Source organism: Podarcis gaigeae (genome assembly GCF_964106915.1).
Source record: "Podarcis gaigeae genome assembly, chromosome: 7".
In the NCBI taxonomy this organism is placed as follows: Eukaryota; Metazoa; Chordata; class Lepidosauria; order Squamata; family Lacertidae; genus Podarcis; species Podarcis gaigeae.
Genome location: NC_139683.1, coordinates 80,008 through 107,108, shown reverse-complemented (window position 1 = coordinate 107,108; position 27,101 = coordinate 80,008). Strand labels below are relative to the sequence as shown.

The 27,101-nt window shown below is 50.5% G+C and overlaps 2 protein-coding genes across 3 annotated transcripts in view; one reads left to right on the top strand and one right to left on the bottom strand.

The window, feature by feature from the left end:
- The window catches only part of IQANK1 (IQ motif and ankyrin repeat containing 1), a gene marked incomplete at its 3' end in the record, with an annotated part of 30,869 nt that extends 28,945 nt beyond the window's left edge, over window positions 1-1,924 (bottom strand). The window contains exon 1 of the mRNA XM_083749608.1: window positions 1,634-1,924. Coding sequence (XP_083605734.1) covers window positions 1,634-1,909 — 276 coding nt within the window. The 5' untranslated portion in view covers window positions 1,910-1,924. The remainder of the gene's footprint in view (window positions 1-1,633) is intronic.
- FAM83H (family with sequence similarity 83 member H) lies at window positions 602-25,989 on the top strand. Of its 2 annotated transcripts, none has more exons than XM_083749606.1 (5): window positions 602-836; window positions 14,614-15,089; window positions 18,296-18,460; window positions 19,449-19,573; window positions 20,534-25,989. In XM_083749606.1, the coding sequence occupies exons 2-5, from the start codon at window positions 14,631-14,633 to the stop codon at window positions 23,145-23,147; spliced, it is 3,363 nt and encodes a 1,120-aa protein (XP_083605732.1). In that variant the 5' UTR covers window positions 602-836; window positions 14,614-14,630; the 3' UTR covers window positions 23,148-25,989. The 2 variants fall into 2 exon arrangements, with proteins under 2 accessions (XP_083605732.1, XP_083605733.1); XM_083749607.1 differs by lacking the exon at window positions 602-836 and adding an exon at window positions 6,242-6,262.
- The last annotated feature ends 1,112 nt before the right edge of the window (window positions 25,990-27,101 follow it).

The window sequence follows — 27,101 nt, the reverse complement described above, 5'->3', positions numbered from 1 at the left end:
GCGCGGCTCGGCCGGGAGCCCTGCTGGGAGCACCGGCCCGGGAAGGCGTCGCCCGCCGGCTACTGCCTCTGTCCACGTGCCGCCGAGCCAGCCCCTCGCCTTCAGGAGAGATCTTTAATCAATAAAAAATGTATCGCAAATAGAAAAGGGTTTTGCGCGGGGAACAACAGAAGCCTCTTTTGTACGAATTCATGGAATGGGACGCTGGGCACGTGAAATGGGCCGCGAACCCTCGCTTCTGGAATTGCAGAGTTGGAAGGGATCCCAAGGGTCATCTAGTCCACCCCCCGCAATGCAGGACTAGTAGCCTCGCAAACGCTCCTCCTCCTCCGAGCAAAGCAGTCTCGCCGAGCCTCAGGATTGATGGCTCCCCACGACGCCCCACCGGAGCCCGACACGCGTTTTTCTACGTGGGAATACTTTCCCTGTAGGACAGCCTAACTTAGGCAGGAGCGCGCGAGGGGATTTCCCCTTCAGGGACTGCCCGGCGAGCGGGGTCCGGCTTGAGGGGTCCCCGGAGGGGGAGGGCCGGCGACGAAGCCCCGTCCCCCGCGGGCAGGGCAGGGCAAGCCGGGCCCGGCGAGGGCGGAGGCGCGGGAGGCGGAGGCGGCGCATCAGGAATGTGCCGAGCGAGCGAGCGAGGGAGGGAGGCGCGCCTTATCTCGCTCTCCCCCTCGGGCCGACTTGGCCGGCCAACTTCGCTCCGCGCCCCGCGCTGCCCTGGGTGGAGCTTGGCTCCCGCCTGCGCCGAGGTGAATCAGGCGTCGCGGGAGGAGAGGCAGCGCCGCCCGCTTGCCGGAAAGAGGACCCGCGCCTGCCCCGGCTCACCTGGCAAGGTAAGGCGGGCGCCCCCGACGAGGCCGGCGGACGCTTGGCCGCCCGGCCGCTCCAGTAGGCGCTGCCAGGCGGGGCGGGCGAGGGGGCTCGCCGGGTGGGGCCGCGGCCCGAGCGGCAGCCGGGAAAGGCCTGGCTCCGGGATCCCGGGGCCCCTCTTTCGCGGCGTCTCCGTTTGCCGTCGGGGAAATGGGGCCACCGGCCGCGCGGTATGGGCGACGGGCCGAGGTCCGCGGCGGACGGGCGGTGTTCTCGAGGGGCCAAGGCCGGGAGCGGAGGTGGGCGCGGGGGTGTCGGCCCCCCTCCCGGGCCGAGGGAAGGAGCCTGTCCCGGGCGGGGCAGGGCCGAGGAGCGTCCGTCTGCCGCGGGGCTGGACTGTCGGGGCTCCTCCGCCGGCGCAAGGTGACGGGTCCCGGAGGCCGGAGGGGCGCCAGGCTCCCGGTCCGCGCGAGAGACGGGGCGGCCGCCCGCCCGCCCGCCCGCCGGCTGGGAGTGCCGGCTCCTGCCCCGACACGTGCCGGCGGCTCCGCCGTTCGGCGTGTCGGGGCAGGCCGGCGCTGGCTGGTTCGCCCATCGGGGCCCGGCGACCGCGGAGCCCTGTGCGGGGCCGGGCTCCGGCAGGTGCTTGGCCCGGCGAGCTGGGTGCGGCCGCGCTTCGGCGAAGCTCGCCGCCGCCCCGCCTGCCCTTCCCCGGGAGCGGCCGCAAAGCTTCCCGGCCGGGACTCCGCGCAGCGCCTTCCTCTCTCCGCCGACTTCAGGTCAAGCGGCACTTCGGGAAGCGGAGGTGGGGGGGGGGCACCTGTCCGAGATGCTGGAGTTGTGAGTCCTGCAGGGCAGGGGGCTCAGCTGGATGACCCTTGGGCTCCCTTTCAAACCACGATTCTATGGAGGAGGAGGAGGAACTGCTTGCTTGCTTGCCTGCCTCCTTCCTTCCTTCCTGGCCTCCGCACTTCCAGGGCAGCAGCTGTCCCGGGAGGAGGGCAGGTGGGCCCGCTTGGGAGCGCCCCCCCCCCTGTCCAGCCTCAAGCCAGCAGAGCCTGGCTGAGGAGCAGCAGAGCTGGCCCTGGGGGGTCATCGGACGCCCCTCTGCTTGCCAGGGCTCCCCAAAACATTTGCAGGCCAGTGTTCCTCTGAACAACGCCCCCCCCCCACTTTATCTGGGCTTCAGCTTCTAGCCAGAGAAGTGGGAGAATGGTGGGTCTGTCTCCCAAGATGGAGGAGGAGGGAAGAAGGGGGGGCTGCCCCCTGCAGGCACCTGTGAAGTCCCCTCACCTGCTTTCTCTCCCACCCCCAACTTTCATTTTGCTCTGGCTAACTTTGAATGAACAGGGCCCACCGTAGTGGTGTCTGAGTGTAATTTAATTTTTGAATTGAAACAAGAAATGGGTATAATGATCGAAAAACAATCACAAAACAATAAGAAAAGCCAAGCTGAGCAGCCTGCTCTCAAGGTCACCAGCTGAGGCTCTGATCTGATTGCAAGTGTCCTAGTCGTCCCAGGAGAGAGCAGAGACGGGGCTGAGCATTGGGGCTGCTACCAAGACCCTCCCACTCCCCCCCCCCCTGCAAAATGCATTTTGGAGCAGGACTTCCACAGAGAATATCATGGGCAGGGTGAGATTCACGCAAGAGGAGCCATTGCCTGAAGTTAACACCAGTTTTCTGTCTTGGTGAGAGCTGCAAAATGCACAAGTTGCACACTTTGGAGCCAACCTGAGCTAATTGGTTGGAAGGCCCCATTCTGCCCCATTGCATTTGGGAGCCAATATAGCAGTTGCCATCTCCTATGTAGCCGGATTAGAAAAGAGTCCCCCTATGGGTTTTTTAACTTTTTTAGTTATAATTTCTAGTACAGTGCTACCTCAGTTTACGAACTTAATTGGTTCCGGAAGTCCATTCTTAAACCAAAACCGTTCTTAAACCAAGGTGAGCTTTCCCTAATGAGGCTTCCCGCTGCCGGTGCCCTTCCACCGTTCGGATTCCCTTCTTAGACCGAGGTAAAGTTCACAAACCGGGACACTATTTCCGGTTTTGCGGAGTTTGTAAACCAAATCGTTCTTAAACCGGACTGTTCTTAAACCAAGGTACCACTTAGACCCAAAGTCTAGAATGTATTACAGATCTATTTGGCCACCTTTTTGTCTATGCTCCACACCAGTATTTCATACATGTGTTGTGTGATGATTTTGTTTTATGCTTGGTTTTCAATTTCAATTTTTAAAAATAACGTTTTAGGATTGTGTTGTGAGGTAGTCTAAAGGATATTTTGTGGAACTGGATATTGTGGAACTAGAAAAGGTTCAGAAAAGAGTGGGGTGAGGGGGAACCTTCTTTCATATGTGGTGGACATGTAGAAAGGTAATAGTATATTGGGAAGTGATTTATAATGAGTTGAAAAAATGTTTAAGATTCTTTCCCCCCCCTCCAAAAAAAAAACCTGAGTCCTTTTTACAGGGAATAATCTAGACAGAAATTCCTAGGTGTCAGAAAAGGTTAGTTATGTGTGCAACAACTGCGGCCCATGTTTTGTTAGCCTAAAAATGGAAAGTGAGCGAGGTCCCAACTAAAGGGACTGGCAGCTTAAGATGATAGAATATGCAGAACTTGCAGATTTATCACATAGAATAGGACAGCCAGAAGGACATATATTTAAAGAAGAGTAGAAAACATTTATTGAATATATGGGAAATAACTACACAACTGAAAACGCAGGCAGCATTAAGAGAAATTCAACAGTGTATATAATATTTGATTGATGTAAAAGTGGAAAACGGATTTCAATGGTTATAGTAAAATTTGCAGGAACATATGATATGTAAAATGAACCATGCAAGGAGAAGAAGAGAAGTCTTTGGATATTTTGAAGTTCGTAAAATGTTTATTTTGAAATGTAAAATTGAAAACTTAATAAAAAAATTTCTAGAAGAAAAGAGTGGGGGGTGGAGCAAGTCCTCTAGGAGGAAAAGTTGCAATATTTGGGGCTTTCTAGCGAAAGGGGAGTAGTGATAGATTTGAACAAGGGGTATAAAATTATGTGCATTGGGAGGAAGTGAATAGGGAGAGGTCTTCATCTGTTTTAAAACTGGAGCTTGGAGTTGTCCAGTGCAGCCAAATGTTGGAAGATTTCAGGACGTACGAAAGGAGGTACTTTTTGCATCGCAGTATTGAATTGGTTCCTGCAAGGTGTAGCTTTGGCCACCAACTTGGATGGCTTTACAAGAGGGTGGAGGAAGAGGCGACCAGTTGTTGGGAATCACAGGCCGGGAGAACAGGGCTGCCTTCTGGTCCTGCTAGCAGCCCACCTCCAGCTGCACATGAGGGAGTGCCCCCCCCCCCATTTATAGCTCTCCAGGTGGCTGTATTTGTTTATTGGCACAGAGGAGCCAACCTGTCTTGTCTTATAAGAGCAGGATGACCGAGGCAAAGGCAGGTTGGCTGCCTCATCTGCCGTTTGTGAGAAAGATGTGGAGTTCACTGGGCAACCCACTTTTGTGAGCGCTGCTTCCTCTTCAGGGTCCTCTGTGGCTTTATTTATTTGCTGTCCAGGTTCTTGGTTGCATCAGGAGCTGAAAGGAGGGACACCCGACCGTTACTGGGAACTTGCCAAGGGCTCCCACCTTGGCCTGGCACCCTTCTCCTTGCCCTCCACCCGCCAGGAGGCTGCTCTTAGCCTGCTCTCAGTCATTGGGTGCGGGGAGCCAGTGTGAGTTGGCGCCTGGGTGTGCATGGCCTGGTGGGTGACCAAGACTGTGCCCCTTCAGCCCCAGAACAAGAGGGAAGTGTGCACCCCGTTCATAAGAGCCCGCGTTTCCTTGGGGGCTAGCAACTTGTTGTGTTAAACCCAAAGCTGAGGTGGTTAAGGTGCCAAATTCTGCACCAGCCTTTGAAATGTGAAGCCTCAAATGTGTCCACAGAATGTAGGCGGAGGCCTCTAAAGTAATGGAGAAGTTACATGTGTCATGGCTGCCTGGAAACTCTGTGGTTAACGTGGCCTTGGGATAATTCTTCCCTCTCTATGCAGGCACCCAAGCAAACCCCCGCTTAGGCCATTGGCTTCAGAGGTGCTGGGTGAGCTCATTTCGTGTGTGAGGAAGGCGGAGAGGGGTCCGCTTGTCCCACGGGGGGAGGGGGTCTCTGTCTGGCCACCAGATGCTTCCCCAAGACCCTCATGTAAGAGGTCTGGAGCAGTCCTGTGGCATCCCACTCCCCCTTTGCCCATCACGCCCCTGCTTTGTGGGAAGTGGGGCTCCGGCCCCCTTGGGGAATTTCTAAGAGAGGGGTATGAGAGCATATGGCTGCACAAGAAGTAACACCCAGAGGAATGCAGGGCTGTGTTTGTGGGGGAAACACCCAGCGGGGGGGGGGGGGGCTGCTCCATGAGCCCCCTGCTCAGAGCAAGGCAGACATGCTTCCCTGGCCTCCTGCCTCGGAGGAAGAGCAGGGAGCTGAATTTCGCACTCCCAGGCGCAGCCCTGGCACATGTATTGCTGGAAGGATGGCGAGGCAGCTGCCCACCCCATGCCTACCATGTCCCTAGCCCAAGGGCAGAAGGCTGGCCACTGTGTGAACAGGATGGTGGCCTAGATGGGCCACTGGTCTGATGTTCTGATGTCCCCCAGGCCTCTGTCTCGTCTTCAGAGGAAAAGCTCAAGGCCAGCCTGAGCCCCAAGCCGGACCACCCTCACCTGGGAGGGGGGCGTTTCGGTGCTGTGCTGGGACTGGGAGGTTTCCGGCCACCAGGTGCCCGCCTGTGTTCTGTGGGGCAGTGGCATTTGCTGGCAAGTTGGCCTTTCCGAGGCAGCCTGTATTCCTGAAGAAGCTTGACTTGCTGGGTCAGGAGATTCCCCCAGCTGCTGAGGCCAACCAGCCGCACCCCTAGAGGCAGGTGTGAGGGGAGGCCATCCTTTGGCTTCCAGCGATCCTCTCTCTGGCTGTGCTTGGGCCCAGCCAAGGGCTGCCTCCCCCCACCCCACCCTCTCTCTCAGTTTCCATGCAGCTGGGTGTGTCTGAAGCTGCCAAGCCAGTTTCGCAAGGGAGCACCCGGTGGTGCTGGGAACCAGCCGCAGCAGCTGCAGCACGTAGCAACAGGCCCTGCTGGTACAGGCCGGGACAGGAAGGAGCAGCTCCAGAGCCCAGCAGACGAGGCCCTGGCAAGAGCCCGGGCTCTGGGGCTGCCAGGAGGGAGCCCACTGCGCGACCATCACTTGCCAGAGCAGGTAGCCAAGCCAGGGGCGGAAGGAGACTTTCTGCTTGAGGGAAGCCGTCCTGAAGCACAAAGGCCAGCGGGACCCCAGTCAGCAAAGCCAGGCGGGTCCCCTCCGGTGGGCACAGGGCACTTCTGGAGCTTGCCTTCAACGCTCGGAGTTGGCTTGGCTCCCCCAAGAGCCTGGAGCCGAGCAGTTTCCTCTTGCTCTTGGCAAGCTGGAAGGTGAGCAGCCAGAATCAGGAGGGGCTGCGCTTTGTGTGTCCCCACCCCAACACCCCTCCTTTCTTACTGGGTGTACATTTAGTGCCAGCAACACTGAGCACTGAGGAAAACCTGGAGCTCCCAGTCTTAAGTGCACTGGAGATGGCAAGGTCTGAGAGGCTTCTGGGAACACAGAAAAGAAATGGAGGAGTTTTTTGGGGGGGGGGCAGCTGGCCAGCGCATGGCCAGGGAAGCCGGTGAGCAATGGGCTGTTGGTCAAGTTTAGTGATGTTAAATTCTCAAGAATAATCTTCTCAATCAATGAGAATATTAGTGAATTTTCATTTAAAATAGGAGAATATTCATTTTAATGCATTGAAAATGATATAATAAGGTGATGGCACCAGTAATTGTCATGTTAAGGTTTCGTATGAGGAAACTCAGTAGTTAAATCATATTTTATTCTTCCATTAGAACATGTACATGTTATAGGACAAGTAAAAAAATACAATTGGCATGTTAAAGTTTGATACAAGGAAATTCAGTAATAGGCTATATTGTGCTTCTGATAGTTCTAACACAGTAACTGTTTTGGTGACTAAAACACAGCTTGTTAAATAAAACTATATGCATACATATAAAAAAGAAGCCATTGACATTAAATACATTATCATTATATGATAATATATTTCAGTATGTCAGTCACTGATAAATATCACCATGTACCATTGAATGGCACTGCAAAAACCAGTTACTGGCACTAAATAAAAATATAGAAATGTCAACTGTTTAAATCAAGGCCACCTCACATGCTGATACACATAGGCCTAGGTACTTTAAGTGTACAGTATAAAGCATTAAAACTACCTTCTGTAAAAAATAAATATGTATGGTCACTGTATGGCCAAGGGTATAGAATTGCTAAGAATAAGGTCACACCAAAATAGAAAAAAGGCTAATACATATAGTTGAAATACATACGAATTAAAATGTTCACCAAATTAAATGAATAGCATTTTTAAAACAAACAAAAAATGTTTTCTGTAGCTCACATTTCAGAACTGCCAATGGTGAATGACAAAAGTGCTCAGTAATGTAACTGAAATTTAAAAAATCATTATTCATTACTTACACTGGCAATATCACAGCTTGATTTATTATTTACTAGATTTTTAAAATGTGGTGTGTAAAACTGGTTCTTACATTAGAATTTATAGTTTGTGGAGAATATTCTCCAGAGCATATTCTCGCCTCACCTCCCTAGTCAAGTCATCACCCTGGGGGCTCCTGCTGAGGGGGGCAAGGCATAGGGAGGAGACCCTTGGCAAGGCTCAGCTGGTGCAGGCGTGAGGGATGGGCCTTCCTTTAGCTAATGGCAAGCAGAACAGGTGTGGCTTCTAGTTAGAAAAAAGCAAGCCCCCTAACCAGGAATGCACCCCCGGTGGTACTACAGTGGTACCTCGGGTTATAGACGCTTCAGGTTACAGACTCCGCTAACCCAGAAATCAGCGCCTAGGACTTGCCGATTGCAGGGTCGGCAGTTCGAATCCCCGCGGCGGGGTGAGCTCCCGTCGTTCGGTCCCAGCTCCTGCCAACCTAGCAGTTCGAAAGCACGTCAAAGTGCAAGTAGATAAATAGGGACCGCTTACCAGCGGGAAGGTAAACGGCGTTTCCGTGTGCTGCGCTGGTGCCGGCTCGCCAGAGCAGCTTTGTCACGCTGGCCACGTGACCCGGAAGTGTCTCCGGACAGCGCTGGCCCCCGGCCTCTTAAGCGAGATGGGTGCACAACCCTAGAGTCGGACACGACTGGCCCGTACGGGCAGGGGTACCTTTACCTTTTTAACCCAGAAATATTACCTCGAGTTAAGAACTTTGCTTCAGGATGAGAACAGAAATCGCACAGTGGTGGCAGCGGGAAGCCACATTAGCTAAAGTGGTGCCTCAGGCTAAGAACAGTTTCAGGTTAAGAACGGACCTCCAGAACGAATTAAGTTCTTAACCTGAGGTACCACTGTATAGTTCTCCCCCTTTATGGTGGGCCATGGGGAAATCATAGAGTCATAGGGTTGGAAGAGACCACAAGGGCCATCGAGTCCAACCCCCTGCCAAGCAGGAAACACCATCAGAGCACTCCTGACATATGGTTGTCAAGCCTCTGCTTAAAGACCTCCAAAGAAGGAGACTCCACCACACTCCTGGGCAGCAAATTCCACTGTCGAACAGCTCTTACTGTCAGGAAGTTCTTCCTAATGTTTAGGTGGAATCTTCTTTCTTGTAGTTTGGATCCATTGCTCCGTGTCCGCTTCTCTGGAGCAGCAGAAAACAACCTTTCTCCCTCCTCTAAGTGACATCCTTTTATATATTTGAACATGGCTATCATAACATGCAGTGAACTTCATGTCTACCTTCCATAGTTTTTCCCAGGCATCCATAGGGATGTTGTGACTAAAGTCTTGAGCCCATTTAACCATTACTGATTTTGCCTCCTCTTCCTTGACTTCCCAGTCAAGAAGGAGTCGGTCCATTTTGGAGAGAGCTTCAGTTCTTTTTCCAATCTGGAGGGTTCTGTCTCCAAGCCATTTCTTTTGTTGAGTTTAAATATCTCATGAAGTTGGTGATATTGTAGCCAACCTGACAGGTGTGTGTCAGGCCTGGTCGTTGTCCTCTTCAGATCACCACACAAACGCTTCTTGTTCTTTTATAACTTTTTATTGCGTATTAACAAAACAATCTTATAAACGGTTCTTAACTTTAACTATTCTTCCTCAGAGTCACTTCTTTCAGATCCCTTCTGAGCTCTGCTTCTCCGTGACCAGCCACCCTCAAAATGGCGAAGGCGCCCTTCCCTTCGCTTTTCCGCCCTTTTTCCCACCCTCCTGGCTAGAGCTGGCCTGTATCTCCCCTCCTGAACCCTGGCCTTTCCTGGGAACAGCCGGTCCCTCCCTCTTGTTCCTCCTGTTCTCTTCTATTAGATTCACTGCTCTCCCTCCCCCCTTGGGGAATGCTTTCTCCCTCGGAGAAACTGGAAACGTCTAACTCTTCCCTGACAGTGTGCCCTGATTTCTTTGATTTTTTTAAATTTCAACTGATTTTCTTCTTCTTTTAACAATACTTTATATGTTGGCCAATTCCCTTTCATATTTTTTTTCTTCACTGCCAGTGCTTCTGGGGCAATATCCACATGGATTTTTAGGTTTGAGCAGACCTTTGTATTTTGCCCAAATCATATATAGGGGTTTCCTTATAATGTGGTTTTAAAATTTTTGTGTGTGCTTTGACCATATCGTAGCCTAAGTAGGCATGCCAGCCATAGTGATTGTCATGCCCTTCCATATCTAGAAAGTCTGTGTTTTGTAATATACACCATTCCCTGATCCAGGAGAGACACGCTGCCTCATAGTAGAGTTTCAAATCTGACAGGGAAAAGCCTCCTCTTTCTTTAAAATCAATTAATAATTTGTGTTTAATCCTGGGGGTTTTCCCCTGCTAGATATATCTTGAGATGTCTCGTTGCCTGTTTCCCCAATCACAGGAATCGTCTGAAATAAGAAAAGCATTTTTGGTAAAACATTCATTTTAATGGTGGATATTCTCCCCCAGAAAGATAGATTTAATCTGCTCTGTATTTCTAGATTTCTTTTTATCTCCATCCAGGTCTTAGTGTAGTTGTCAGGGGTTCAGGCAGACCTGACAGTAGTTATCTTGAAATAGGTTATTATTTTTTGCCAAGATCCATATTCCCAAATATTTTCTCTTTTTGCAGATCTTCAAGTTCGAGACATTTTCTAGATCAGGGGTGCTCAATTTTTTCCCAAAGAGGGCCAGATTTGATGAAGTGAACATGCATGAAGGCCAACCAAAGTTTTTGAGCTTTTTTTACCATTTTACCCCTAAGTTATGGGGGTCGGATTGAGTCAACCGGTGGGCCGGACTTTGGCCATGCTTGTTCTAGATCATCTCTTTCCTGTTTAGTTTGATTCTTGACCAAGAGCTTTGTTTTAGAACTGTTTAATCTGAACCCCACTACCTACCCAAAATTCGTTTCTAATACCTTTAATAAACTTTCTTTTGGGTTCTCTGTCATTATAATAAGGTCATCGGCAAACGCCTTTAGTTTATATGCTTTCTCTCCTAATGTTATTCCTTTTATGTTTTGGTCTTCCCTTATTTTTTTATTCAGCATTTCCATTACCAGAATGAATATTAGCGGGGATAACGGACACCCTTGCCTTGTCCCTTTTCTTATTACACAGTCTTCTGTAATGTTGCCATTGATAATAATCTTGGCCTGTTGATCAGAGTATATAGTCTCAATTCCTTTACAAAACTGTTCACCAAACTCCATTAGTTGCATCATTCTTTTCATGAATCTCCATGAGATATTATCAAAGGCTTTCTCTGTGTCAACCAGCATTAATACTGCTGGTTTGTCAATTCTGATTTCTAACTATTCCAACACATTGATAACATTTCTGACGTTATTTTGCATCTGATGTCCAGGGAGAAAGCCGGCCTGGTCTTCATGAATGTTGTATTTAAGAATCGTTCTCAGTCTTTCCGAAAGTATGTCAGCAAATAATTTATAATCATTGTTTAAAAGGGAAATTGGCTGGTAGTTTGAGACAATTGTTAGATCAGTTCCCTGCTTAGGAAATAGGGCTATATAACTTTCTGTCCATGATTCCGGCAGTTTTTACTATGTTGTTCATCATATCCTTTAATGGTTGGAATAGGGGTTCTTCTAGCTTTTTATAATAGCTTGCGGGTAGGCCATCTGGGCCCAGGGCCTTCCCTGATTTCGCTTTTTAAATTGCCTGTTGAACTTCTAATGCGGTAATAGGAGAATTTAGGAGGCTGATTTTCTCCTTTAGAATCTTTGGTAAGTTGTTCTGCTTTAGGTATTCTTCTTTTTTGTCGTGATTGTCTGTTCCCTCCCTGTATAGCTCTCTGTAAAAACTTACAAAACTTCTGTTTATTTCCTTGGGTCATCTGTTACTCTTTTCTCTGATTTTAATTTTGTTTATGATCCTTTCATTCTGCTTTTGTTTTTTAAGTTGCCAAGCTAATAGTTTGCCAGGTTTATTTGCAAACTTAAAGCTTCCATGTTTTAGCAACTTGATTTTCCATTCAATCTCTTGGTTAATAATCATTGAGAATTGTGTCTGGAGCATTTTAATATTTTGTTTGATTAGTTCACTGTCCGGGTTATTAAATAATTCTTTTTCATTTTCCCCAATTTATTCCCATATCACTTCCCATTTTTGTTTAATTAGGATATGTTCTACTCTGTTTCTCTTGGCTTTATCATTAAGTCCATTTACAATCCTGGTGGCAATCTTCTGTATCTTCACTTCACAGAAATAAAAACAGTAAATACACAATATAAACAATTTATTAACGCCCTTGAGTGATGCTTAAATCACTCCTTTTGTCTAATCTCTTTAATTTCCTTCTGTTGATGTTGCCACGTCTGTGTCGTCCACTCCTCCCACTAGTTGTTTCCCCCCTCCCATTTCCTTCTAATACTTCCTCCAGAATTTGTTGGTGTCTTCCGCCATCAAGCACCTTCGTCTCTTTCCTTTAAAAAGGAGGAGATACCCTCTGGGAATTCTGTAAACTATAGAGTTTGCATTTGGGGCTTCAGCAAGAGGTTTGTAGCTGTCTCTTTTTCCAAAGCCTAACAGGGTTTTCCTTAAGAATGACAATGTCTCTTTCATCTATTCTGTTTCCTTTTATTGTTCATTTGCAGCACTTTGTCTCTGATGGCAATTGATGTAAAGGACACCGGGCACTCACCAGGCCAATTATTAGCTCTGGCTACACTTGATCTAGACAGCATCTTGAGAATGAGACATCTTGAGATGCCTAGAAAGCATCTTGAGAAGTAGAGACATCACCTTGCCAACAAAGGTCCATATAGTTAAAGCTATGGTTTTCCCAGTAGTGATGTATGGAAGTGAGAGCTGGACCATAAAGAAGGCTGATCGCCAAAGAATTGATGCTTTTGAATTATGGTGCTGGAGGAGACTCTTGAGAGTCCCATGGACTGCAAGAAGATCAAACCTCTCCATTTTGAAGGAAATCAGCCCTGAGTGCTCACTGGAAGGTCAGATTGTGAAGCTGAGGCTCCAGTACTTTGGCCACCTCATGAGAAGAGAAGACTCCCTGGAGAAGACCCTGATGTTGGGAAAGATGGAGGGCACAAGGAGACGGGGGCGACAGAGGACAAGATGGTTGGATAGTGTTTTCGAGGTTACCAGCATGAGTTTGACCAAACTGTGGGAGGCAGTGGAGGACAGAGGTGCCTGGCGTTCTCTGGTCCATGGGGTCACGAAGAGTCGGACACGACTAAACAACAACAACACTTGATCTAATTCTGAATATTTTTTTCTATACCTTGAGACGTCACTTGTTCATCCAAATTTAACCTCTTGGCCAACTCTTTCGTAGTTTTCTCCTCAATCTGCTCCTCTGACTCTTTAAATCCTCCCCCTCCTTTGCATCTGTAATGTTGCTGTTGCATCCAGGGCTGCTTCCTGTGTTTCTTTCAGTTCTGTGGTCTCTTTTTCATCTTGTCACACTCCCTTTTCACTTCCTTACTTTCATTCTGAGTTCTCTTAGCTGCCTCTTAAAGATTTTGGGATTTGCATTTAAGGTCTTGGACTATTTTTGTTAATTCCACTTTTTTGTTACCAAATCATTCATCTGACTTGATAGTTCCACAATAATTTTGGCATTTTGATCAATTTTGCTTCCCATTCTATCAAGTTTCTCATCAATTATTTTTGCATTGTCATTCATATATTTTTTCATATCTATTATTTTCCTTTTAAGATCTAAAATACTTTAATATCCATGCTCGACTCAAGTTCCGTTGTAGAGCTTCTTCTACCTCCCATGGAGGACCATTCTGGCTTTGTGTGGTTTTGCTTATATGCACAATAGTCAGGAAGAGCCCCTGTGCCAGGCGAGACCTGGGCCTGCCCCTCCTGGGCCAGCTACATTGGAGGAAGCTGCCTCCCCCCTGCTGGGAGGTTCCATCATGGGTGATCCTGCTGGGTGCTGGATTAGGAGAGGGAGGGAGACGTGCTCTCTGCCCTCCTCTTTCTCCATACCATCCAGGATAGAATAATAAAATCACAGAACATTAGAGTTGGAAGGGACCTCCAGGGGTCGTCCAGTCCAACTTCCTGCAATGCTCCCATCAAGCTGTATCCCCATTTTATACTGAATATTTATATCTTGCTCTTGGTACTTATGAATGAAAATTATTTTAGTAATTTGGAACTCTGTGTATTGTATGCATAAGGTGCATTTATGGCTTTTATGTATTTGTGTATTTTATGTACTATGGCATTTATGCATTTATGTACTTTATGGCTTTTATAAGCCTCCTTAAGTTTATTTTATGAAGAAAATTAGGATACAGATCTTAAAAATAGCATAAATGAATTGCCAGGGAGCTGAACGGGGACGTAGTTGTGGCCAGATGCACTCCCTGTTGAGTTTTGCAAACAGTGTGTAGAAACAGTAGCTAAGTCATTGATTAGGGGACTGAGGGTCATCCTTTCTGTGCGTAAAATATCTGTCTCATGGAATTATGCTAAAATTATAGTTACAGATAGGTAGCCGTGTTGGTCTGCCATAGTCAAAACAAAAAAAATTCCTTCCAGTAGCACCTTAAAGACCAACTAAGTTAGTTCTTGGTATGAGCTTTCGTGTGCATGCACACTTCTTCAGATACACTGAAACAGAAGTTTCCAGACCCTTCTATATAGTGAGAAGGTGGGGAGGGGTATTACTCAGAAGGGTGGTGGGAATGGGTAATAGACTGGAAAGAGAAGCTGCTGAATTGCAACTTATCACCAAACTTATAACCATGGAGAGACCTGGTCTGAACAAAGACCTTGGATTCTTATCTCATTATACATGACAAAGCCATTTTTCACCTTCTCACCCCTTGCTTTTTCCTGTAAGACCTATTGCAGACGTTAAGAGTCGTCAACAGGCTCATCACAGCTATCTGCCAATCACCCATTCCCACCACCCTTCTGAGTAATACCTCTCCCCACCTTCTCACTATATAGAAGGGTCTGGAAACTTCTGTTTCAGTGTATCTGAAGAAGTCTGCATGCACACGGAAGCTCATACCAAGAACTAACTTAGTTGGTCTTTAAGATGCTACTGGAAGGATTTTTTTTTGTTTTGGCTAAAATTATAGTTACCTAAAAAGCAGATACGGACCCATTTCAGAAATCTTTGTCCTGCTCTTAGGATCCCACCCTAAGAGGCAGGGGACGGTGGCACGTTTTGTGAGTCGCTCTGGGCCTCTTCTGCTGTGACACGACTGCCTCTTCCCCCCCCCTCCGCAGTGCCCCCATCTGTCGCCATGGCTCGCCGGTCTCAGAGCTCTTCGCAGGGCGACAACCCCCTGGACCCCAACTACCTCCCACCCCACTACAAGGAGTACTACCGCCTCGCTCTGGACACGCTGGCCGAGGACGGGGAGGAGAACTACCACCGCTTTCTGGCCGAAGAGGGCGCCCCGGACTTCCTCTGCCCCTCGGAGGTGGAGCACATCACCCAGCACATCCAGAAGCCCCAGTATGCCCATCAGGAGGGCGGGGGCGGCAGCACAGACTCCGGCCCCCACGACACAGACATGGACGGCTCCTCTGGCACTTACTGGCCCATGAACTCTGACCTGGCCGTTCCAGAGCTGGACCTGGGCTGGCCTATGGTCTTTGGGTTTCGAGGGACGGAGGTGACCACTCTGGTGCAGCCCCCACCCCCAGACAACCCCAGCATCAAGGAGGAAGCGCGCAGGATGATCCGGGCAGCACAGCAGGTGAGAGATCAGGAAGGGGGCTGTGGGAAAAGGACGCTGGCAGGAGCCCAAAGGCAGGCGGACGGGCGGGAGGAAGGAAGGGGGAGGTGGGCAGGATCCAGCAGTTTCTGACATGACTGCTGCCGTGAAAGCTCTCTGCCCTGAGCCTTTGGGGGCTCCATGACGTCCCTGCTGCCGGTCCTTAAGAAGGAGCTGCATTGGCTCCCAGTTCAGACAGGGCACTGCATGCTTTATGGGCTGGCCAGGCAGCAGACGTGGCAGCAGTTGGTGATAAGCAAGACCAGGGGTCACGGTGGGAAAAGCTAGCGGCATTTGCTGCTGTGATGAACCAGTTATCAAAGCCCATTTCACAGAAGGCAAAGTGGTGTGACTCAGAGACATGTGACTTGCCCAAGAGCCTGAGAGCAGTGGCCCTTGCTTGAGCGAAGCTGCACAGGGTTGTTCTCTGTGTTGAATGAGTATCCCTCTTTTTCCTGCGTGGCCAGATGCTAAGGAGGAGGGGGCTGCTATGCTTTAGTGGTGGAAGAGGGCATTTCAGATGGCATGATCAGCTACACTTCCAAAAGCTTGTGTTTTTACTTTAAAAATATTATAGCCTGCTTTTCATTGAATCCGGGGCTCAAAGCAGTTTTCAAAATGGAAACATACAGTCTACAAAATTTAAAACACAGATTGACATAATAGATTAAAGCATCAGAACAACATTCATGGTGCAAATACTTTCTCAAATAAAACAGTTTTAACATAGCAGGGATGGTGTCTGCCGGATTTCAAGTGAGAGGGCGCTCCATCAAGCTGCCCCCCCAAGGCACAGCAGTTCCCTCTTCTATGCAGTGATTAAAGGAAGTTGCAGGAGTCCCCTGCGCTCCTTGCATCCGGCCTCCCTCCTCCCACACTCCTTGTCTGCCTTCATCTGTCCTCCTCCACCTTAAGGCTCCATGGAACTTGCTTCGTTCTGTCCTAACTAAATGAGTGGACTCCCACCCTTATGTGCTCCTCAGGAGGACTCCTGATCTCAAATAAACACACAGGAGTAACAGCAACCCCTTCAGAGGCAGCTAAAACACTGAGACAAATTGGATAGTTACAAAAATGCTTAATCAAAGGCCACAATTTCCACTTTTTGTATACACATCCGCCCCAAAGTGTAATAGGAAATAAAAAAACAATATTTTGTTTAAAAAAAATGCTTCCCAAGCCTCACACTTTCCCTTTTTAAAGCTTATTGGTGAAATTTGAGATCGGAACAGAGATCTGTTCCAAGACTATTATGTGCACCTTTTGCAAAAATAATAAAAAGAAATAAATAAAGGAGGAACGATATGGAGGAGTGTTGTAATGGAAGAGCTGACGCCACCTTAACTCACATCTTGTACATGCCTGTCCTATCATGTCCATTAAGCAGAGGAAAAAGCAGCAGCAGTAGCACTCCTTGCTGTGCTCCTTAGCAGGCGGCATTCAGAGGTTTCTGACCCTGGTAGCCACTGAAAATTAACAACAACAACAAAGCCTCCCTCTGAAAAAAGTTGTGAGATCGGTTGCACCTGAGATTTCCCAGGCTGACTCTCCCCCACCGCCATCTTGTCTTCTAGTAGTAAGCAGATCAGATCCTCCCGTCCAAAGTCTGCTCATGCCCAGCAGGGCACAGAGGCACTTACCACAGTGGTTTTCAACCAGTATGCCGTGGGTGCCTTGAAGGATGGGCAGGGGTGCCGCAGGCAACACTGGTCTCTGTCCCTCTTTCCTTCCTCCCTCCTCTTGTCTCTGCCTCCCCAAGGCTTGTACAGCTGTTTGTTTCAGCAGCCCTGGCTACAAGCTCCCCAGGCGCATGCTGCCTCTGGGGCTGGCCAAGGGGTGCTTCCCAGGCCCCTATAGGGCAGTGTGAGGAGGCACCTCTCTTGGGGGGGGCAGCTCAGAGACCGGGGCGGCAGCGGTAGCTGCCCAGAAGACTCCTAAGGGGAGGGGAGGGGAGGCTGAGAGAAGACTCCACAAGGGAAGACTTGCAAAATGACAGCCATCTGGCAAAGCAGAAATACAGGAAGGGGTTTTACTGCTTGAGGCTACAAAGGAGAGAGACGGAACATGCACACAGGAATTCCAGATATTTGGAGGGTGCTAAGCAAGGGCTTCTGAGGTAAAGGAAGATATGGGGCTGGCTAGGATCCATTGTAAATGGTTTCAACTGATGTTAACATTGCATTTTTATATTGTTGTAACCCACCCTGGGACCAAGTGATGAAGGGAAGGTAAGAAATATAATCATCGTAATCAATAATAGTAATAGTAAAGCTGGGCTTGTTAGTTAGGGGCCACCGGGAGGTGGTGCTGATCTAGAGGGATGTGCTGTTGGGGGGGGGGTCCCTCTTCCTGCCTGCCTGCCTGCCTCCCCCACCCACCCCAGGAGCCCTCCTACGGATTTGACTGTCTGCCACGTCCCAGGTGCAGATTTGTCTTGTCCGGAGGTCAGTTCCACACAATGCAGAAGTCGGGCCTTTGCTGTGGTGGCTCCCCAGCCCTTGGAATTCCTTCAACTTGGAGACCAAGACAGGCTCCTTTTCAGCACCTACCAAAGACCTCCTCCTTCCAACAAGCCTTTCACATGCAGATTCTTCCAAGCCTGCAATTGTATTAGAGTTGTTTTAGAGAGATGTTTATTTGCTATCATTTCTTGCTTGCTGCCCTGGGCTTCTTTGGAAGGAAGAACAAGATAGGAATGTGATTATATATGAGAACTGTGAGGGGAACTTCCTGGCCTTTTCAGTCTTGATATAAATGGGGGTTTTGGCTCGGGGGGGGGGGCAGGCTGCTATGCACAAAGCTGTCAGCTTTGGGGCTACTGTTGAATCTCATCAGTTATTCATTGCTTCCATGTATAGACTGCTTATTATCAGTAGATCCTTTTTTTGTTATTAAGGTTTTGCTATTGAGATTTCCAAAAACGAAGCCTTCCATACCCCAGGGGCCCAGCAGAGAAGGCCCCCGTAGGGTGACTGGACTTTTATTTACACTGCTTCCTGTGAGCTCTGGCTCAGGCCAGGGAATGGGAGGCCAAGGGCTGGCAGCTTCTTCAAAGGGCAGGTGCGGGAGAGAGGGGCTGAGCCCTGCCAGGGCACCTGAGGCTGCTCCCAGAAAGTCAGTCCTCTGGCTTCCCAAGATGGAAAGAGAGTCCTGTGAGGTGTTAACCTGCCCTTTTGCCTTCCCTCCAGGTGGTTGCCATAGTGATGGACATATTCACTGATGTGGACCTGCTGGGCGAAGTGCTTGATGCTGCAGCCCGCAGGGTTCCTGTGTACATCCTGCTGGATGAGATGAATTCCCAGCTCTTCCTGGACATGGCAGCCAAGTGCAGAGTCAACCTCAACTACATGGAAGTAAGCACAGCAGGAGGGGGCAGGGGCTCCCATGGGGCAATGTGGCACTAGGACACAGGGTGCAATTTTGTGCCCCTTTGGTACCCCAAAACCCCAGCACCCCAAACAGTGCAGGCAGCTCTGAGAACACCAGGAGAGCCTGGCTGTTGGATCAGGCCCAGGGGAGCCCATTGGGTCTAGCATCCTGTTCTCACAGTGGTTGACCACAAGTTGAGACCCGAGCACAGCCACACTCCCTTCCTGGGGTCTCCAGCAACTGGCATTCAGAAGCATTGCTGCTTCCAGCTCTGGAGGCCAAGTTGAGCCATTGTGGCTCTAGAATCACAGAATGGTTGAGCTGCAGAGATAGAAGGACCCCGAGGGTCATCCAGTCCAGCCCCTGCAATGCAGGAATCTCAGCTGAAACATCCCTCACAGGTGGCCACACAACCTCTGCTTAAAAACCGCCAAGGAAGAAGAGTCCACCACCTTCTGAGGGAATCCGTTCTGCTGTCAAAAAGTTCTTCATAAGGTTTAGTTGGGATCTCCCTTCCTGTTGGTTTGAATCCATCCGTTCAGGTCCTGACCTTTGGAGCAGCAAGAAACAGTTTGTTCCATCTTTCATGCGACAGCCAGGAGCCATCAATTGCCCTCTCCTCCTCCAGGAGTTTGTCCGTTCCTTGTTTAACGCCATCTAGGTTGGAGGCTGTCACTATCCACGGTTTTAACAGTGCTCTGCAGGAAGAAAGACTTCTTTTTGTCCTGAATCTTCCAACATTCAGCTTCACTGGGTAGAAGCTCTATGAGAGAGTGGAGGAAACCATGTAGCAACGCACACACACACACCCCCTCCTGCATTGATTCCTGCATTGCAGTGGGTTGGATTAGATGACCCCAGGGATCCCTTCCAACTCTGCCTCTTGAGAGCCTGCAGCTAAACGGCCTGGGTTGGGGGGGAGCAGTGGCTTCCTTGGAGATTTTGCTGCCTGATACCTCTCTTGCCTTGCAGTTCCTCCGGGTGAGAACAGTTTCCGGCCCCACCTACTACTGTCGCACTGGGAAGTCCTTCAAGGGGCATGTGAAGGAGAAGTTCCTGCTGGTGGATTGCATGGTGGTACTGAGCGGGAGTTACAGGTGAGTGGGGGGCAGGTGAGCAGGGGAGAGGCCACAGGTGGCTTGACTCCTTCCTGCTGCAACAGACTTCAGCTGAGACGGCCGCCTGGGCAATTGAGGGCTGTGATGAGCCTTAGGAGGAAGGAAGAAGTGCAAATGGCCACCCAGCTGCCCCAAAGGAGGAGCCTTGGGGTGGAGAGGGCCAGCAATGGGTGGGCAAGCTGGCCAGGATCCTAAGTCAGGAGGGCAAGCAGAAATCCATCCGCTCTTGGAGCAACTGGGCCTTGCAGCAAACTTTGGATGTCCAGGCAGAGCAGGAGTCGGGCATTTCCCATTCGCCTTGCTGGGCCAGAGCTCTTTGGGTTACAGTAGTGGGGAGGCCCTGTCCAGTTCCCACAGAGACCTTATGGAGGATGGGGGGTTCATAAGAGAAATAGCAGAAGTAGGTCTGCCTTTTGCTGTTCCAGGACTCCAGTTCTCATTGCGAGGTCCCTTGGGCTTGGATGTGACTCGCACAAACAACCCGTCCCGACTGTAATTCTCCTTAGATTATAAGACTCTGGCTTTGTACGTTCTTATGTGGAATAGTTATATTCTGCCTTTTAATTTGAAAGACCATCCAAAGGGATTTCAGCATTAATACAACATCACTAATAAGTAGACATTATTCTGCTTAAAAGCAGGCACTGCTCAAGGCCCTCTGGAACTAGAGGCAACCAGCAAGATATTAAAGGGAAACAGCAGCAATAAGGAGCCCTCTCCCCAATTCCAGGCCATTGAAGGCACAGGCAGAGCTATTTTAACCTGGCACCTGATATCTCTGGGGAGGGAGTTCCACAAAGGGGAAGTCACACTCTGGGAGAGGTGCCCACAGTATCCTGTGGGTACAGGGAAGAGGAGGAGGCATCTCATGCCTGCCCTGCGAGGCAGAGTGGCCACTCGCAGCAGTAACGTGCCCATCTCTTGCCTGCTTCTCCACAGCTTCATGTGGTCGTTTGAGAAGATCCACCGGAGCATTGCTCACATCTTCCAGGGAGAGTTGGTGGCCAGCTTTGACGAGGAGTTCCGCATCCTCTTTGCCCAGTCAGACCCGCTGGTTCCTCCTGCCAATGTCCTGATGAAGGCGCCAGAGAGCTTCATGGCACCCTTTGGCATGGCACCCTACGGCAGCAACCTGCCCCTCTTCCCCAAGAAGCACCCCCTGCTCTTCCCCCGGGAAGACAACCTTTTCTCGCCGCTGATGGACAGGGTTGACCCAGACAGGTACTTCCTGTCCTCCTTCAGAAGAGACGACATGCTGCGCCACACCTTGGAAGGGTCAGCGATGCGGATGTATTCCAAGAAGGTGGAGATGGAGAACTCCCAGCTGGACCCCATCCGGGGCTTTCTCCGCTCGAAGCAGCTGGAGATGGACTCCTTCAAGAGGCACAGCTTTGCAGAAGGCACCTTTGAGAACTTTGCTTCTTCAAAGCAGTTTTCCAGGCAGATGTTCATGAACAATTTGGATGATTTTAAAATTCAGTCCAGCCATTTTCAGAAAGACCAGTTCTACCAGTATCAGTTTGAGCATCCCCACGGTGCCAGCAGGCCTCAGGGGCTCTTCGAGAGAATAAGGGGAGGCAGGCCCGGGTTCAACGAAGCGGAGGATTACTCCGACGGCTTCCGGTGCCCGGAAGTAGAATCCGGTTTCCCCCAGGAGGGCTACCCTCTGCGGCTGGACTACGTGCCTTCCAATTCCTCCAAGGAAGTGAGACATGGCTCTGACCAAGTGAATGTGGCTGGGAATGGCCCTCTTGGGCTGCCCTCATTCCGGACACAGAACATGGGGCAAAAGTTCATGTGCCAGACCTCCCCAACCCAGAAGCAGAGCCTGGAACAAAGGCTGTTCCTGCAGGACCAAGACCAGGATTCAGATCAAGGCAAGAAAGTGCAAGAGAACCGAACTGGTCTGCGCAACTGGAGAATTTCCTCCTACCTGAGTGGGTACCAGTCTGACCCAGGAGAGGAGGGTCTCCCGACGCCCATGGAGTCAGAGGCCTACAATGAAGTGCTTGGCCCCACAGAGCCCCTCCCAAGGTTCCCCAGTGACCTCCTCCCCTCTTTCAAATCCCCACTGCCACTTTCAGGAGCTGAGAGGCCAACTGAGGAGGCCTCTTTGGTGAAGCAGGATCCCTTCAGGAGCAGGATCAACCCCTTGATTCAGAGGAGCTCACGACTCAGGTCGTCCCTTATTTTTAGTGCTGCCAAATTGGACCAGCCGAACACGTCGGCTGAGAAAGTCCAGATGATTCAAAAAGAGCAGACATCCAGCGAGGTGACGAAGGACAGCGAGACAGTCAAGACCACCACCGCCTCCAAAGTAGCTGAGCTACTTGAGAAGTATAAGACAGTGGGCAAAGACTCAGAAAGTACGACCGTCAGTCACACAAAGGCCATGTCCTCTTTCCTGCAGGAAGAGTCCCAGAATGCAGAAAGGAAATGCACCAAGTCGGTGCAGTACAAGATCTTGGAGAGCCACGTGTCAGACTCCAAAGACTCTCTTGGCAGCTACAAGTTGCACTTGGAGTCAGATAGGGCATTTGGAGAGTCCACCTTGGCTGGCCAGCTCACTGACGTGCTTGGCAAGGATCCCATTGCACAGATGAGCGGTAAAACGGACAAGCTCGCTTCTCGGTTCTACCCAATAGAGAACAAGCCCAGTCTTCCAGAGGAGAACCTCATATTTGTTGGAGAAACTCAGAAACGAGCTCTTGCAGAAAGGAATGAGAAGCTTTGCTTCAAAGGGGAAACTCAGAATCTGCCCGAGACAGAATTCAAGAAAGCAGAACAAGCCCAGACTGTGGAAGTTCCCTCCAAGGCTCACGGCTCCAACAGCTCCCTCAATAAGCCAGAGGAAGACGGCAGTAAGCAGGAGCAGAGCCCACGGGAGTTTTTCAGGAAAGGATCTCTCAGGTTAAAGCAGCTGCTGAACCCCAAAGGGGAGAAGAAGCCAGAAGAAGACGCCACCCCTGAGAGCTGGAAGCCAGAGAAGCCGAGTGCAGGAGGCCTCAAGCGACTGTCCAAAGGTGACTTCCAGGAGGCGATAGAGGAAGAGAAGTCTCCAAAGCCAGCTCCTTCCCCCCTTGTCCCCAAAGGCAGCCAGTCCCCTCAGCATCGGTTTCCCTCATCCACATCCAATGTCCTCTACAGCAGCAACCTCCGGGATGACACAAAGGTCATTCTTGAGCAGATTTCTGCTAACAGCCAGAAGAACCGAGCGGAGCTGGCCAGGCAGCTGCCGAGCTCCAGCAACCCAGAGCTGTCCAAGTCGGCCACCAGCCTGGACCACAGAGCTGAGGAGAGAAGCACCGGGATCCTCCGGTCAGAGAGCTTTGGCAGCCACAGGCGGAATCTGCAGAGGGACCCTTCGGAGGACAGGGACTCCCTCCTGAAAAGGATGGAGAGCATGAGGAAGGAGAAGCGGGTTTACAGCCGGTTTGAGGTCTTCTGCAAGAAGGATGAGCATGGCGAAGAGGAAGGTGAGCCCGATGCCAAAGACAAGAAGGTGGGCAAATTCATGCCCAAGCTCCTGGGCACATTCAAAACAAAAAAGTGACTCTGATGTTGCTGCTCATCTTCACCTCTCTGGTCCAGAACCGCTTTGCCTGGGACAAATGCTGGTGGGAAGCCCTCCTGTCAGGACAGCTGTGTTGACCCCCCCCCCAGCTGTGGAATGGGTTGAGCGGGTGGCTGGGCTGGTGGTAGGGGGGCTCTGGGCCCCTGGAGGGGGGGGACAAAAGGGGCACCAGAAGGCGCTGCTTCAAACCAAACTCTGTCAGGGGGTGGGGGAGCCCAGCTGACATGGAGTTCTGTAACCATCTGTCAAAGCAGCTTTCTGTGACAAACTTTCTGCTTCAGTGTTAGGAGTTGGCGGGTGCCAAGCTGCTTTTTGGGTTAAGATCCAGCCTTTCTCTGGCTTAGTGCCAACCTCAGCGAAAGCATCACTGGCCAGTCTACAGCGGCCTTTGCAGCACCAGAAGATGCCTACTTGACCAGCGCTGGGGACCCACCACTTAACCAGATCTTTCTCAGAGAGATTGTTTCTTTCTCTCTCTCTCTCTCTCTCTCTCTCTCTCTCTCTCTCTCTCTGAGTCGATAAAGCACTTGAGGGGCTGGGGGGGCCAAGGGGATCTGTGTAAACAGCAGCATTTGCAATTGCAGGGTAGGCTGAGACTTAGGCTGGTAGAGCTGGCTGGGTGCTGACTTCCACCACTGCACATGTCGCCATTGCAAGGCAGATGAGGCTTCCTCCAGGCACTGGCAGGAAGGAAGAATTAACCCTGCTGGGCAGGGTGAGGATAGGAAGAGGAGACGGCAGTTCTGCTGAAGGACAGGGGCTTTTGCGTCGCATAGGTAGCTGCTTCTGCACCACCCTTCTTCTGACACTTCCCCTCCTGCCCCAATCCTGATACCCTCCATTGTCACTCAGGGTTCCCCCAGGCACCCCATTTATTGAGCATCCTCCATCCTGACTTGCTTCCACAAAGCTCCTGCACAGGAGACAAGGCTGCATCCAGCCTTCATTGGGCATTTGTTCTCATTTGCTTGCTGGGAAGTTATACGACAATGAGCATCCATCTTGGTTGGTTTAGACATCTTGCTGCTCATCATTCATTCATCCCCCCCCCCCCCACTTTTCAGTGGGTTTCCCTATCACTTTCCGAATTGCTCAAAGGCTGCTTTTTCTTTTTAAGTGGTGCTGGGGGGACAGAGAGGGGTTTGAATCATTTTAATTGTGCAAACCTGAATTTACGACATGAATTGCTCCCATGAGTGTGGAGGTGCGCAGACTCAAGTGGGCTGCTCCATTTCAGACTGCAGGCAGGGTTCATGTGATAGAATGCTCCTTCATAAGTAAATGTTCTTCCTTCCACATAGAAAATGGCTTGCTGGCTTAGTCTTCCTGAAATGATCGTTGTCTATGTGCAGGGAACCCTTTCCCAGGGAGGAGCATTCACTCCTTTGACCTCCATTCTGAACTGCAGCAGCCAAGATGCGGCTGGCCCACCTGGGGCAGGAACTGCGGCTGAGTGGAAGAGGGATGCCCCAGGGCAGCAAAGGTCCCTGGTGCCCCCCGCTAGACCAGTCTCAGTGAGCAGCACAGCCAGGAAAGGCTTTGGAGAAAGAGGAGAGGTGAATCAGGCCACGGACAGAAGCAGCCGGCAGGGGGAGCAGACACACAAATCATGTTTAATGGCTGTGGTTCAAGTTGTCCACCCTGCAGGAAGGATTGCCAGCAAGGTCTTGGCCAGGAATCCCACCTCCCGTGCAGCAGTGAGGGTCTCATGAAAACCATTGCCCACACATGCTGGACCAGGAGCATTTAAAAGAGGCAACTATTGGAATTAAACCAATAGGCATGTAAACCACCACTGCTTTATGAGGATGGTTTTCAGGGTGAGAGCAAAACCCACGCAGGTTGTCAGAAGCTGGCAGCCAACGCGGAGAACCTGGTGTCCCTCCCTTTGAAAGACAGGTTCTCTTGGCGAGGAAGCACAGCAGTACTTCCGTGGAAGCACGCAAAGCAGCATTGCCATGTCCCTTTTGGGAGCTGTCACTCCATTACTGCTTCCCCAAACATAAGGGGCCTCTCCCCAAATCTCAGGGTGAGGGGGATGCTACCCACAAGCATGGGCAGCCACCAGGCTGGAGCATTTCTCATGCTTTCGATTGTATGAACTTACAAATTCATGGAGGAGAGTAAGGTGACTGCCAGTCAGGAGGGCCGTGTCCCGCCTCCAAGAACACCAGTCGCCACAGGGAGAGGCTGTTCTGCTCCTGTTCTGCTTGTGGGCTTCCCAGGAGCATCTGCTGGGCCTCTGAAAGGAACCCAGTGCTGGACTGAAGGGTCCCCCCCCCCTTGCTCCAATTCCGCTGCAGGGTTCTCTGTCTCTTCTGGACATCATTGCCTTGTGCCAGGTGCTAGTTGGTTTGGGTTGTGAATGTCTTGAGAAGTAAAGAAACGAAAGAATCAAAGTAGATGATTCCCAGAAGGCTAGGAATATTGCACTGAAGAGCAGAGGGGACCATGAATGACTGCAGACAGGCCCAAGCCTGTGGAGTGTCCTGCGTGACCCTTTGGCTTCATGTGCAGAGCCACAAGCCTCTGCTAGTCCTGAAGCACAGTTTGCCCCTCTCGTTTGTTGCATCAATTGAAATAGTGTAAGTTGCTTAAAATGCCAACTGGGTAGCATTCAGCTGTCCACTGAAATGTAGAAGCTACCTCTGGAGCAGGGCCCACAGGACTGGCAATTGGAGCAGGTGACAGGCAGAGGCCACCCAGCCAAAGCCACAGCAGAGGGGAGGGGGCACAGAAATACTGTATCAGGAGGGTTGACATTCTGCACTAAAAGCAATAAGTTCTGTGACTGGAATAAACTATGCAAATGTACATACAATACTGGAGTCTGTCATATATTTAGATTGCAGTAACAGGAGAACAAGGGCTCCGAAGCTTGAGTTGTCTTTTGGGATCAAGTAATGGGAAGAGTTGTGTGGCTCAGGAATAGGTATGGGGATGGCTGTCGTCCTGCAGGCATGGTTTGATTCTTCATAGAATTGGAAGGGATCCAAGGGTCATCTAGTCCAACCCCTGTAATGCAGGAATCTCGGCTGAAGCATCCATGACAGATAGCCATCCAACCTCTGCTTAAAAAGCTCCAAGGAAGGAGAGGGTGACTGTTCCACTATCGAACAGCTCTTACTGTCAGAGCGTTTTTCCGAATACTTAGTCATGATCTCCTTTCTTGTAACTTGAAGCCATTGGTTCGAGTCCTGTCCTCCAGAGCATTCTAGCTCCCATCAGCCCCAGTCTGCCTGGCCAGGGATGATGAGGACCGTAGTTCAGCAACGTCTGGAGGGCCACAGGCTCCCTGGCCCCTGGCTAGGTGAAATGGGAGGGTGGGAGGCTGCATTGCTGGGAAAGGGTCTCCACCTGCAAAGGCCACCTAGTGCATGTTTCTCTGGCACTCCAGTGAGAGCCACTGATACCCATTCTGAACAAATGAGCTTTTCACTCATGACTGCCCACCCCACCACTGCATCCAAGCTGCAAGTAAGCTCCTCTGAGACCTTGGCTAGCCTCACACTGACTTCTAAGGAGGTGCCAGTGGTGCCCACCCCAAATGCATACGACAGGATTCAATAGATATTTGTCTCCACTTCAACAGTTAGCATTTCATGTCCAACTATAAGAAATCAGAATATGGAGAATGATATCAATTAGGCATTCAAAGGAAGAAGAGTTGTGGCAAATGTGTGTTCTGCTCATGGCAAAATTTCCAGCCCTCCTCAAGGACATTGCCCTGGGGCTTTAGTGGTCTGGGACTAGGGTGAGAAGCAGTTGGGGGATTCAAAACCAGCCACAGCGCCATCCAATTCAACAAGTATTTACTTAGACAACTGGCAAGGAAGTCCAAAGAGACTTTACTTCAGAAGAGGAAACTTCTCAAAAATCAGAAGGTGAAAGGCAAGCAGGTCACAGACAGTGAGGCATCCGAGTCCCAGTTGC

Coding starts and splice junctions, on each gene's coding strand:
- FAM83H (XM_083749606.1), top strand. CDS start 14,631: ATGGCTCGCCGGTCTCAGAGCTCTTCGCAGGGCGACAACCCCCTGGAC. Junction 18,461..19,448: donor TCAACCTCAACTACATGGAA/GTAAGCACAGCA, acceptor CTTGCCTTGCAG/TTCCTCCGGGTGAGAACAGT. Junction 19,574..20,533: donor GTACTGAGCGGGAGTTACAG/GTGAGTGGGGGG, acceptor GCTTCTCCACAG/CTTCATGTGGTCGTTTGAGA.